This window comes from Orcinus orca, chromosome 14 (genome assembly GCF_937001465.1).
Source record: "Orcinus orca chromosome 14, mOrcOrc1.1, whole genome shotgun sequence".
NCBI classification, from domain to species: Eukaryota; Metazoa; Chordata; class Mammalia; order Artiodactyla; family Delphinidae; genus Orcinus; species Orcinus orca.
In genome coordinates, this window is record NC_064572.1 from 57919951 (window position 1) to 57934736 (window position 14786).

At 40.6% G+C, this 14786-nt stretch overlaps 1 protein-coding gene across 1 annotated transcript in view; it reads left to right on the forward strand.

The window, feature by feature from the left end:
* Positions 1–14786, forward strand: part of PLCE1 (phospholipase C epsilon 1) — a 317578-nt gene that overhangs the window by 35279 nt on the left and 267513 nt on the right. Inside the window, exon 2 of the mRNA XM_004268360.3 lies at positions 5101–6657. Within this exon, the coding sequence (XP_004268408.2) occupies positions 5452–6657 (1206 nt within the window). The 5' untranslated portion in view covers positions 5101–5451. The remainder of the gene's footprint in view (positions 1–5100; positions 6658–14786) is intronic.

Sequence of the window (14786 nt, forward strand, 5' to 3'; positions counted from 1 at the left end):
AAATCTTTCTATCAACAATGAGGAGAAGACTGCTGTCCAAGATAGCCTGTCCTTTGTGGAACAGCTCTAAAAGTTAGGGAATTATTTATCAAACTAAGCCAAAGCATGCCTCCCCAATAATTCATTTGTTTTGGCCCTGATCTTACCTTTTGAAACTATGAAACAAGCCTTTTTCCTCATCTCAGTTCTTCAAATACATGAAAATGGCTAATAAGCCTCACGCTTAGTTTTCTGGCTGTAAACAGGCATTTTGTTAACTCATTTATTTAGTGTGTAGTTTGACAAACTTTTTCTGTAAAGGGCTAGATGGTAAATATTTCTGGCTTTGCAGGTCACATGGTCTCTGTCACAATTTCTCAACTCTACCACTGTAATGTGAAAGTAGCCATGGACATTATATAAATGAATGGCCATGACTGTGTCCCTATAAAATTTTGTTTACAAAAACAGATAGCAGGCCAGATTTTGGCCTGGTGCTATAGTTTGCTAGCCCCCTGATTTAGCCCATGGAAACTTACCAACAAGGTTATTTATGACTGATATTCCCCTACTCTGAAGCTGAAAACTTACTCTGTGACACTCCTGATTCTTCTTATACCTTTCATTTCTTTTTCTTGTCTTACTACAAGATTTGGCTAGAATTTCTAGCTAGTATTGGCTAGGATTTCTAGCACCCCCTGCGTCTCCATAACTTTACTTCCTGGCCAGTCATTTCCCTTGACACATTATCTATCCCAATTCATCTCTAGCTTGGAAACGCTACCTTGACAAGTCTTCTCTTGTTCTGCCATATTCTTAACTCACATATTGTTTGACCTCTCCCAGGCTGGCCCTTCTCCAATCTTCCCCACATACCTGTGCACATTAAGAAATGAAGAATCCTTTTTTCCATCCCTTTCTTTTTCAAATCTGTTAGACTCTGATCTTCATTCGGGCTTCAGCTTTTCTTCAGTTAACAGTCTAATGCTAACTATAACTCTAACCAAACCCAACTTCCCTCAAAGACAACCTAGAGGAGATAGGTAGAAAATTAACATTTACTGATGGGCCAGGCACTGCTGACATTTGCAACATGTATGTTTCACTCCAATGTTATAGATGTGGTAAGGGCAGTTCGAGATTGATCATATAACCAGCTGTGGTCATGCAGCTGAGATTCAGGGAGTCAATCCCAGTTATAGAATAGAAATTCAAATTTGACTGGACCTGAGGAGTGGAATGTGTGAATCTGGCAAAAGTAATTCAACACCATGTCACAAATACAACAGAGTTGCTAAACTCTGGTCATCTTCTCTCATCAAGACATTTACAAGGCATAGAATAACAAACATTTGCACTGAACTTTTGGTTTTCAGAACATTTCCTTCACAGTTTTATGGAGTAGGTGATTTTATTTCAATTTTACAGGAGAGGAAATCAAACTGCAAAGTGGTTAAAATATTTGCCGGAATTGCCAGGTGGCAGTGTCTTTCTGTTTCTCTCTAGGAGAGTCCACAATTGCTCTTCTCGTAAAAGTCCGTACACCTCTTTTCTAGCTAACTCCGTTTTGTCTTTCATACCTCAGCTCGGTCATCATCTTTTCCAAGAAATACTTCCTGCAGTCACTCCCACCTTGTGCCCACCATCTGATTTAGATGCTCTTCCTCTGTGTTAACCCAGATCATCATCACCTTATTTGCACTGTATCTTAACCGATGAAACATTAACTTGTAAGGAAATCAGGGGCACATCCTTGCCTCGTTTAATTTTGTACTCAATAAATATTTGTCGAATAAAGGAATGACGTGAGCTGGAGCCAAGTCAGTGCTCCAGGGAGTCATTTTCCTGGGATGTTGCTCAGTCCTGGTTACACCTGGAGGCAAAACAGAAACCTCAGCCTCTTCCAGAGACAAACGCAAATAAAAGAGGATTCTCCCAGGAGCCATCGATCTCTGTAGCCAGGGGACATCAGAAATTCAAACCTGTGGGGTTTTAGACTAGATAGCAAAGAAAGCAGCATAACTATGGAGAAGAGCGTAGGTTCTAGAGTCAGGCTTCTTGGATTTGAATCCTGACTTCACCATTTTCCAGCTGTGTGATCTTTGGCAAGTGACTTAGCTTTTCTCTGCTTGGGTTTTTAATCTCTCACACGTGGATAATGATGGAACTCATCTATATTAGTTACTTATTGCTGTGCAACGAATTATCCCCAAAACTTAATGCCTCAAAACAATGAACATTTATTATCTCACAGTTTCTGTGGGTCAGGAATTTGGAAAGGGCTCAGGTGAGTGCTTCTGGCTCTGGGTCACTGGTGAGGTTACAGTCAAGAAGTCGAGTAAGGCTGCCTTCATGTGGAGCCTTGACTGAGGTTGGAGGATCACTTTCCAAGGTGGCTCACTCAAGTAGCCGTTGGCAGGAGGCTTCAGTTCTTGCCACAGGGAACTCTCCTTATGACATGGTAGCTGATATCCCCCAGAGAAAGCAAGAGAGGAAGAGCCAAGAAGGAACTCCGATGACTTTTATGAGCTATTCTCAGAAGTCATACACTGTTACTTCCATGACATTGTCTGTGTTAGAAGGACATCACTAAGTAGAGCCCACATTCAAGGAAAGGGGAATCAGTCTCCACATTTTGAAAGGAAGAGTATCACAGAATTTGTGGACATATTTAAAAACCATCACACTATCTGGTAGAGTTGAGTGAGAATTACATGAGATAAGAATTATAAAATGCTTAGAACAGGACTTAAGCAGCACCTACCTTGAATTACCTTCCTCATGGGTTAGAAAGGATGGATGAACTGTCAATCTGAAGGCTTTGGCTTGAAAAATTACATTCCTCTAAAAAATGGAGCAAAGATATTGAAAGTTGGTGCCGTAAGCCATTAAAGTATTCAGTATAGTTCTTGACATGAAAAGTTGTTCATGTTTTGAATTTTTAAAAGCAGGTATAAAACAGCATGTACAGTATGATCTGGTATTTGTGTAATTATATACTTATACCTCTGTATGTTAATACATAGGGAGCATTCTGGAAGGAGGTTCCTCATAGTATTAATCATGGTTATCTCTGGGTGGTGGAATTTGTGTTAAGGTAAAAAAAAATGTGTGTGTTTTTCTGCATCGTTTGAATTGTTTTATACTGAGCATATATCTACAAAAATAAGAGAGGCATTTTCCAAAGAAAATAAAAAAGAAACCAAGTTGGAAGGAAGACACAAAAGGTGGAAAGGGTTAGGATGTTGTATTAGGACGTTGCTGCTCTGGGTGGGTTGGTTTGTTCCTTGTGATGTATATGATCGATAGGGTGTCCTCTGATCTTCAGGGTAGTTGTGAAGACCTGCATGTGCTGAAAGCAGGTGAGTTTGTGACTGTCCTTGCTTGAGGAGACATATATGTAAGAGAAGAAGGGAAGAGCGGAAAAGGAGGAAGCAAGGAGAAGAGGGACATCTGTGTAGCAAAGAGCAAAGACAGGGCGAATCTGCTGTTGACAGCAGAGCCTGAATGCCATCAGTTGCCTTGGGAAGAACAGCTTTACCTATAAAGGAACAGTATACTTGTGATGGGCACCCTATGGGCCCAGAGTGCCTTGAATATCCTTTATAATTGCACTTGCCACATTGGACTGAAATCTGTTCAATTCTCTCTCCTTAATAGACTTGCAAGCAGGTCCTGGCTTTCTAGCCCATTACATGGTTCCCAGCAGAGAGCAGGGTTCAATAATTTGGAGAATAAAATAGGCTAAATTATTTTTTTAAATAATGTCTTTCACAAATTGAAAATGTTTATGTCAGTTGACATTCAACTGAATAATTTATTCAAATGAAACAGAGGGAGTTAAAAATGTATATACTTTATGGGAAAAAATTAGAAACACTGCCCAAAGATGCTCTTTGAAAGGTTTAAATCTATCATTTGTCTCCCATTTGTTGCATCTGTTCTTTGTTCACCTTTTCCTTTTTTCTGCCTTCTTTTTTATTATTTGAAAAAAATTTTAAGATTCTAATATCTTTACTTATTTCCTATATTTTTTTTCTTAAAGTGGTTGCACTGGGGCTTATAGTATACATCTTTAGCTTATAACAACCTGACTTTAAGTAATGTTATCCCGATTCATGTAGAAAATAATCTTATAACAATATATTTCCATTTCCTCTCTCTTGACCTTTGTGCTATTATTGTCATATATTTCACTTCTGCATTTGTTAGTAACTCCACAAAACCTTGTTACTATTTTTGCTTTAAATGGTCAGTTATCTTAAGTTATTTAAAAAGTAAGAAAAAATTGTATTTATCCACATATTTAACATTTTTCATACTCTTTATTTCTTTTTATAGATTCAGATTTCTATCAGGTATCATTTTCCTTCTGCCTAAAGGACTTCTTTTACCATTTCTTATATGTAAGTTTGCTAGTGATGAATTCTTCCAGCGTTATATGTCTAAAAAGTCCTTATTTCATTTTTGTTTTCAAAAGATTTTTGCTGAGTATAGAAGTCTAAGTAGGCAGTATATATATATATATATATATATATTTTTTTTTTTTTTCCCCCCCAGTACTTTAAAGGTTTACTCCACTGTCTTCTGGCTTGCATTGTTTCTATGAGAAGCCTGCTATCATCCTTATCTTTGCTCCTCTCTACTTCATGTGTCTTCTTTCTCTAACTTCTTTGGCCTCTTTGAATTCTCAACTACTTCTCTTTAAATTAGACACACTGTTGGGTTTCATCTGGGTCCCACCTCCCTCCCCGGTAGCCTAAAAACTCTTAAGCTATAAGCTCGGGCATTTATAGAGCTCACCTTATTTGTTTTTTTCTTCTTTCAGGGATCATTGTTCTATGTTGCCTGTTGTTCAATATCTGAAAAGCATTATTTCATTATTTTTTTCTGATTTTTTTTCAGTTGTTTAAGGAAGGAAGATAAATCTGGTCTCTGTTACTCCATTCTGACTGGAAACAGAAGTTCTGAAATACTGAATCAGAAAAATGATACCAACTTCTGATTGCAAAACTCCTTACTCAAAATGGATTCGTAGTTTGCCTTAGCTTAGAATTATGAGTTCATGTTTGAAAATCTGTTTAGTGCCACAGTGTTTGACATTATCCCTTTTTCTCACAGGATACATTCGAACTGGATTTTTAAATCATTGTAAGCCAGTGATGAATCAGAGGTTACAGAATGCAATGTCGAATAAAAGTCTTCGAAAGAATTGCTTCAAATGACCAAAGAAAGAAAATTGATCTACCGCCTTAAAACCTTAATCTCGAAGAGCATACTGCACATGGTAGGAAGTGATAACTGGGGAAATTTATGTGGCTCTTAATGCACCTAAATGAAGGAATTGTCACTTTGTTTCTCAGAGGGCTTATACACCTGAGATTATTTTAATAACCCATAGTTTTATTAACATTTTGACATGATCACAAACGGGGAGAAACAGCGGTAGCTAAAGCCTGCTCATTGGTCACGATGACTTCTGAAGAAATGGCAGCTTCTGTCCTCAGACCTGTGACTCAGCGAAAAGTGATATCTGCTCAGTCGGCTGTAGATGAAAGTAACGATAAGGTCTCGGACATCAGTGTTCCAAAGACGCATCCTGTCAGGCAGAGCGGGGAGACTTCTCATACCATCTCACAACTGACCAAACTTACAGAAGAATCTTCTGGAAGCAACTTGCCCCAGATTCTCTCAGTAGCAAGGGAGAAAATAACGAGTGATGAGAACAGTAATGAAGAGTGCTGGGAGAAAAGCATACCAGACTCTGTGAAAAACCTTAACGTTAACTGCAACAACATACTGAAAAACCATCAGTGTGGCCTTCCTCAGAGCCAGTTTTATGAAACGTGTGATTCTACCACAGAGGAAGGCCTGTGTTTGGAAACTGGAATCCCTTCTTCACTGGAAAGAAAGGTGTTCCCTGGAATTCAACTGGAAATAGACGGACCTCCCGCGGGCATTATTAGTCCATTAGGAGCTCAATCAGCCATCTTAGAGACGGGCAGGGCACACCCTGACAGCAACATGGCGGTATTTCACTTTCAGTATGAAGTTGACAGAAGAATGTCAGACACTTTCTGTCCCCTATCAGATAACTTGATTTTGGATGATTGTGGAAACTGTGTACTACCTGCTGTTGGTGGGGAACAAAAGAACAATTACATGGCGTATACTTGTAAACTGATGGAATTGGCAAGTAACTGTGACAGTAAGAATAGGCAGCTGCAGTATGATCATTGTGACCCCTTGAATGACAAATACTTGTGCTTTGAAGGCTCTTGCCCGAAGGCCGATATAGTATGTTCAAGTGACAGCTTTTGCGGGGAGGATTTTATGGACAGTCCACCTGCCAAGACCTTTCTGAGTCATTTTGAGGACTTCCCTGATAATTGTGAAGATGCAGAAGAAGATTTATTCAAAAGCAAGAAGGAGCGGTCCACTTGGCTAGTGAGGAGATTTTGTAAAAATGACAGGGAAGTAAAGAAATCTGTATACACTGGGACAAGGGCAATTGTGAGAACTCTGCCTTCCGGTCACATTGGGCTGGGGGCTTGGAGTCACGTTGATCGGAAGAGAAACGGTCTCTTACTGCCTTGTGGGAGAGTCATGGAACGGCTGTCAACAGTGGTGACGAGGCAAGATGGGGGCCAGTGTCCGTCAGAAGCCCAGTGGTATCCGGTAAGAGTTAAAGTTTCTTTTGATCAATTCTTTAAAGTTGAGTTTTTAAAAATCCAAATCTCCGTTGTCTTAATTCATGGGAAATTTTCAGTTCTGGCAAATGACTCTTAGAGGAAGCATTTGTAATTTTTGGAAACTAGTAGACCTAACAGATACTGGAATTGATAGCTATCAAGATTGTGTTAATGCCACAACAATATAAGTAACAAAATACACATACATATGTCATCAGGATAGGAGAAATTAGGGAGAGCCCCTGGTTACTGTACACAGGATTATAAGATGGAGACAACTGAGAGTGGGAAAAGGGCTCCCTCAACTGATTGTCTAGTTGTGTCCTTTGGAGATATATGCTTCTGTCCTCTTCTACCATGTAGCTCATTGTTTGCTCTTAGGTTGCAAGGCCTAAAGGAACTTAAATCTGTTTTCCTCCGTTTTCTAGCCAATGCTCCCAGTTTCTTCCCCCTTCACCCTTTTTATGCCATAGGCCCTTTTGGCAATTTGGTAAAGTCTTTAAACTGAGAAGAGCACTTTTAAATGCATCAAACGAAGTACAAAGGATCATAAAAGACACAGATTATGTGGATATACGTTTATCAAGATAATTTTGAAATTGTAATATAGCAGAGTACCGTAATGGCATAATGCAATAATGGCATCTAGCAATGTGATAACAATCTTAGTTTCAAAGTAGTGATGAATGTTAGTAGAGAATGGTTTACCTGGGGCTTTCCCAGTTTTAGCACTGCAAGTCCCATGTTCTGGGAAGCCACTCAGTCTTGGGCAAACCAGGGCAGTTGGTCACCCTAATTGTAAATACTATTTTAGGTCTCTTCCGTGACTATAATATATGGAAATATCTGTGGTTTCTGTTGGTGACAAAAATCACAGGTACTGCCAGTATTACTGAAGTTTGTTGCTTACATTCATAATTGAAGGAAATTCTAAATTTCTATTTGAGATTAATAAAAAAATTCTTTTTCATCCAACTTTCTGGGCTCTCTGAGTTCTATCCACAGTTCCCCCTGTTTAAGTTAAGATTCCTGCTTTAGAAATGCACACAATTAGCTGCCCACTCTCGGACCTGATCCTTGCATCGGAAGCCAGCACCATGTCTCATCTCGGTTTTTCCCTTCTCTGGCTAGATAGCCCTACTTCCTTCAACTGAGCTTCATGGAAGAGCCCTTTCTATAACTCTTGCATTTCAGTTTTACACAGTTCCTTAAAACCTGGCCCAGTAAATAAAACCTGGTCTAGAACATCCCTTTTATTGAAATATGACTAGTATATTTTTATTTTAATCATCATCAACCATGGGAGCTAATGTTTATTGTGCATTTTACATGTGCCAGGCATTGGGCCAAATAACTTACATACTTGATTTCATGCAGTCATCTCAACTACCTTCTGTTATGGTCTGATTATTAACCCCATTGTATTGCTAAGAAAACGGAGTCTCAAGGAAATTCTGTACCTTGCCCACAGTCACTTAGCTAGTAAGTGGTATAACTAGGACCTGTAATCCAGGCAACTCACACTCTTAGTTTCTCGAGATCAAGAAAGATATAAAATTTAGATTAAGTTTTCAAAGGAACGAAAGAATTCTGTTCTTTTCACAGTATGTTGATTGAGTAGCCCCACTTACTAATGCTCATAGTATCTCAGACTTCTCGTGTTCCACACGGTGGCTCTGACCCTGGTTATGTGTTAGAATCAATGTCCAGGCTCCACCACAGACCCTCTGAATCAGAATCACTGGGGTAGGGCACAGCATGAATAATCTCTCTAAGTTCCCCTGGTGGTTCTATGATTCTATGGAGTTGAGAACCACTGACCAGGAGCTTAAACTGAGCTTTTTGCTTTTTGGTCAGGACATTTCAGGAATATTTGTTCTGCCCTAAATTCCCTGACCCGGCTCTGGTTCTCAGGAGTGTCAGGGCTGCCCTGGGAGCCTGCCTGAAAAGTGACAGCTTGCAGGCCCTTCTCTCTGTACATTTGATGGGCAGTTCAACCCGGCAAGTGTCAAGGGATTTGGTTTTGAATCTTCATCTGGTTCCTCATGAAACCTGAGTCAAGAGTTGGTGTCAGCTACCCACATGCTCCCCAGCTCTTCTGACAGAATTTTGTCCACACAGGAGAAAAAAGCTCATTCCAGGCATGTGTGTCCTGCCTGCACTATGGTGACTTGTCCAGTGCTGACCATGAAACTGCTGCTGATGGCAACATGTCAACCCACTTAAAAATGCATTGATTTTAAAATCCATGTACACTTGAACATTAAGAACACAACAGAAATTTAAATACAGCAAAGTAAATGGAAGTAGATGGCTTGAAACCATTATCAGAGTTCCCCACACACTTATACAGTCATGAGGGTCATGAATCTGATGTCAATTTCAGAATAATTTTTGGCATGCCTTTATTCATTCCTCCAGTTTCTGGAGCCCTGCCACTTCTTCTGAGAATGTTCACTGGTCCCTAGCTCAAACCTGTCCCTTTCTGTCTGTCAGAGGCCTTGGGATGGGTAATTTCCAAAGAAAAGAACCAAAGAGATGATGCAAATCATCTTTTTCCTGCTTCTGAGTCTCTGGAGGCTGGGAGAGCCTGCCACACCTCCTGCAGAGTAAACCTCAGGAACTTCTCTCTCCTTCTCTCTGTCTGGGCTTCCTGGAGGCTGTGGCCATTTTTATTAACCCCAAAGATGAAGCTGGGGGATGGGCCAATTGTCCTCCTGTTCATTCATTTGTTCGTTCTTTCTTTTTTTTTGTAGTTAATTTACAATGTTGTGTTAGTTTCTGGTGCACAGCAAAGTGATTGTTTTATTTATATATATATATTATTTTTCATATTCTTTTCCATTAAAGATACTGAATATAGTTCCCTGTGCTATACAAGTATGACATTGTTGCTTATTCTCCTATCCTTTCTTAAGGGTAATTTCTGAAAGGGAGAGCCTTTTTTGAACACTCAAACATGGCAGGAATGAATCAGTATTTTCTGAAGTATCATATTGTCTCTGCATCTCATTCTTTAGTTTGAGTCTGGTGGAAATCCTTCTCAAAAGTTGCACAGATGAATTCCCCCTGCTCCTGTAAATTCCATCCTCTACCTTAAAAAACTGCAGACCCCCAAGGTTATTCTCCTGTTCCTGTTCTTTGATTATTTCATGTGTCCGTCCTAGCTCTCCAATCAGATTGTAAGTTTATTAAGGTCAAGAAATGGCCCTACTTTTTGTATACTCTCCATAGTGCAAGCACGATGCCAAGTATTAAGAAAACAGGACAATGCCATGCTTACAATCATGGTCTCTGGAGTCAGTCGCCCTGAATTGAAATTGTGACTTTGACTCCAACACCTACTGGCCATGTGACCTTGGGCAAGTTGTTTAACCTCCTTGTCCCTAATTGCCTTAAAGGTAAACTGGGAATAATGGTTCTTGGGGGATTAAATGAAATGCTACCATAAAGTCCTCTGCACGGTGCCTGGCCCCTCTTCTCGCCCGGGGCTGTTATCTTGCGCTTTGTCATGAACTGTCCCCACCTCCTTCTACTCTTTGGTACCTTCTCACACAGGGATGTTTACCGTGGTATGCATTTGAAGGTATGTCCTTCCATCTATGATGTGGTAGCTTGCTTAATCCCTCCCACACGTTTAGAGTATGTGTTATTTGTCCAATTAGTTCCTTTGCCTCACATTAAAAATTTTTTTCTTGTATGCCTTTGTCAAGATGACCCAATTAATTTATGTTTGCACAGCTGTGCAGGGAAGAATGGATTTGAATGGGAGACATTAATGAGGATTAATGCTTGCTGACTGACTAACCATATTGGTATCCTCCTCCTCCTGCCTGTAAAAAATTAAAACCTACCCCTTATTCAGTTACAACCCCCCTTGCCTGCTTTCAATTTATTGGCTCAACAAGACGGCATATTTTGGCAAGTGGCTAAAGTCTCCAGGTTAAATGTTGGTTAAAGGTGCTTTTCCTTTAAAAAAAAATTCTCCCCTTGCCCGAATTTTGGGGAGTTTAAGTACCTAGAGTTATTCTGAATATGAAGTACAGGAGGATCCTGCCTCTGCTGGAATCACTCATGTAACCTAGTTCTCCGTGCACTGAATGATGGAACATGGAGAATGTGAAGGTGGCAGGGCAGACAGCCCACCAGGTCCTGTTTTATTGCTTCATTTGTTTCCCTGCCTTGATCCACAAGAGGATTTACCGTGAAAGAATATATACAACAAAATAGAAAAAATGAAGTTTTACTTTTTAGAAATCAGACTAGGAAAACTAAATTAAAAACCAGCTTCTATGTTGCTATTCCCTGTTCTGCTTTCTGCCTTCTAAAATGTGTCTTTCTCCTTCACATTTTATTCTGTTCTCTAGCAGAGAAAATTAAACTTAAGAGGCAGTGAAAAATATTCGAGTGTTTAACATAAATGCCTTTGTCAGCACATATGTCCTGGATTCTTTATTTTCTCTATTATGTGTAAAGGGACCAACTGATAATAAATTCATCTTCTAAGTTGTAACTGTTATGGATGATCAAATATCCATTGAGCCCTGCTGTCCAGTGTTGTAATAGATGGCAGTTGAAATAGCAACATGTCTTGTTTTCTTATCTGGAAATTTGGTCTCCCTGCAACTTGGGTACAGTTGGACCTTGAAATAATTAAAATTTCACAGGGTGCCCAGGTAAGCTGAAAGCCTGTGCTTGGGGATATGCCAGGCCTCCTCTTCCATTACTAAGGGTTATGTCAGGGTCATGACATGGGTATAGGACGATGCTGGCCCCTTCCTGCTGAGCACAGTGAAAGGGAATCCAGTTCCCGGCCAGCCCCTGTGCAGTTTAGTCACATCTAGTGCATCAGTGGAAAATGTGATGGGCTGTCAATAGGACAGCTTTCACTTATTAGCTGCATTGGGGCCGTTTAGAATGAATTTACTTCCACATCTCGGTAGTCACACCAGCTCTTTGGCTAGGATTTGGCAATAAAAGAGAAACAAAAAAAAAAGGAATGAAAAACACTGACCCTGGGCCGTAGTTTAAGGTGAATGTATTCATGGCCACTGTTACTCTTTTTTTTTTTTTTTAAGTTTTGCTATAAACTGTTATTCTTATGTTAGCTTTGGGACACAATCAGATTAGGATGTTTTTCGTTTTCTTCCTTTTCCCCAGATGTCCTGCATAATGAGAATTAGCAGCTGGAGAGGCCTGCCCCATCCCTGGAAATGGGCTGTGGTTAAAATGTGGCCTGAAAAGAATCAGAACCCGTGGGCAAAGATAAGAGCATCAGATGGAGGCCTGATCTAACCCACACTGTGCATTTTTTACACAGGATGAACTCAGGCTGCCCATAGAATGACTTCCCCATAGTCATGAGTGATGAAGTGGCCCTCTTCCCCCCCCACCGCCCCTCCCTACCTCCCCCGGGTGCTGACTCAAGTACAGCAGTCCCCTTAGGGCTTATAGGCCTCCTGGAGTGATGCGGATTCAACACTCAAGGACTGAAGCATTTTTGGCAGTGGGGGGAGGGGGTGGTGACTGTCCCCTGACCCTCCACGACTAGACTAACTCATGGCTCAGGCAGGATCTTCCCTGAAAACCTCTTCTCGGACAATGGTGCTAGGGTCATTTCTGACCCTGAAGAGCCCCATGCAGTAGTTTTTTGTTGCAGCAGCGGGCCTGGATACCTTCAGAGCCTCAGGTTAAACAAGGGTCTTAACAGAGCTCAGTTATCCAAATCCCTAACCCCCTCACTCAGCCCTTGAACCCCAACCCCTTCCCTCTCATTCAGGCCATCACCCCTCAAATCCTCAGAAAGAACTCAGCAGAAAACCACCTCTGCCTTTAGCAACACAAGGACACAATGATCTTCCAGGAGAGCCCATACGTTGAAACCCAATAGACCTCCTTGGAGGGAAGGAGAAATGCTTTGATTTTTTTTTCCTTTTTAAAATGGCTTTATTGAGATACAATTCACATAGCATACAGTTTACCTATTTAAAGTATATAATCCAGTGGTTTGGGGTATATTCACATATGTATGCAATCATCTCCACAATTTTAGAACATTTTTATCACCTCAGAAAAAACCCCGTACCCTTTAGCTATCACCCTCCATTCTCTCCATCCCTTCCCCCCTCCCCCAGCCCTAAGCATCCACTAATCTACTTTCCGTGTCTATAGATTTCCCTATTCTGGACTTTCATATGAATGGACTCATATAGTATGTAGTCTTTTGTGACTGGCTTCTTTCACTGAGCATAATATTTTCAGGGTTCCAAGTTCATGGCATGTATTAGTACTATGTGAGTTTTTTCTGCTGAATGATATTCCATTGTATGAATATACCACATTTTCTTTATCCATTCATCAGTTGCTGGACATTGTTTTTTTTTCTGCTTTTTGGCTGTGAACTTTCGTGTACAGGTTTTCGTGTAGACATATATTTTCTTGAGTATATACCTAGGAGTGGAATTGCTGGGTCATATAATTGTGCTTAGCTTTTTGAGGAACTGCCAGACCTTTTTCCAAAGCAGCTGCAGCTTTTTACATTCCCACCAGCAATGTGCAAGCGTTCTAATTCCTCCACGTTCTGACCAACATTTCTTAGTGTCCATCTTTTTGCTTATAGCCATCCTAGGGGGTATGAAATGATATCTCATTGTGGTTTTGATTTGCATTTTCCTGATGACCAGTGATGTTGAACATCTTTTCATGTGCTTGTTGACCATGTATGCATCTTTGGAGAAATGCCTATTCAAATCCTGTGCCCATTTAAAAAAATATTTTTTTGATTATTGAATTCTTTACGTATTTTGGATATAAGTCCATTATCAGATTGTGATTTGCAATATATAGCTAGATACATGTATAGGTATAGCTATAATGAATGGAAGTCAAGAGGGCAGCAAAGAAGGCTTCCAATTTTAATGCACAGTGAATCTTGTTAAACCTTTCCTTTGGATATTGATCTCATTCTTAGTCTTTCTTACACTACCCGACCAGCAACAACTTTCAAGTAAAACTTTCTATCTTCCTTCTCCCCACAATTGTCTACAAACTCCAGTCTGCTTAGTTTCTCCTTCCTCTTCTGCCCAAGCTTTTTATCATGCATATAGGTCGTTTTTCTAATTATCCAAATTCTGCTCCACAGAGCAGTGGCTGGGAACCAGATTGTCTCCTGCAAACTTGTGCATCACAGGGAGGCATTGAGGAGGATGTCACCACTTCATAGTAACATGCTCCATCATGCACAGATGCAGCAGGGCCAGGCCTGGGCTGAGACAAGCAGGTGCCTAGGGTGCAAAATTTAAGGAGGCAGGGTCTTGCAAGTGCCAACCCTGTACTTATTAGTGAGCGCCTCCTTAAATTTTGAGCCCTAGGCAGCTTACTTGTCTCACCCTAGTTCCAGCCCTGGGTATGAGGGTCTAAGAGTATCTTTGCTTTAGAAATGCATATTATCTTCCTAGTTCAGGAATGGCCTTGACTAAACACCCATATACCTTAATACAGATATTCTTAAAATATAAGTTAAGAATGGTTCCTCATTTTTATTTTTATTTTATTTTATTTTATTTTTTCTTGCGGTACGCAGACCTCTCGCTGTTGTGAGCTCTCCCGTTACGGAGCACAGGCTCTGGACACACAGGCTCAGCGGCCATGGCTCACGGGCCCAGCCACTCTGCGGCACGTGGGATCTTCCCGGACTGGGGCACAAACCCACGTCCCCTGCATCGGCAGGCGGACTCTCAACCACTGTGCCACCAGGGAAGCCCTGGTTCCTCATTTTTAAAGGGTTCAAAAAAATCACAAGAATAATAATATTTCATAACATGTGAAAGTTATAAGAAATTCAAATTTTACTCTTCACCAATGAAAGTTATTGGAACACAGTCACACCTGTTCCTTTATGTGTTGTTTACAGCTGATTTCTCCCTGTAACAGCAGAGTTGAGTAGCTGCAATCCAGACTGTATGGCCTGCAAAGACTAAAATATTTATTAACTGGTCCTCTACAGCAAGTTTGCCTTCCCCTGGCTTAGAACACCCCTTTCTACCTGGCGAATTCCTACCCATCCTTCCTTCCTGAGCTTAGATTTCACATTCTCTCCATGGTCTTTACTACCAG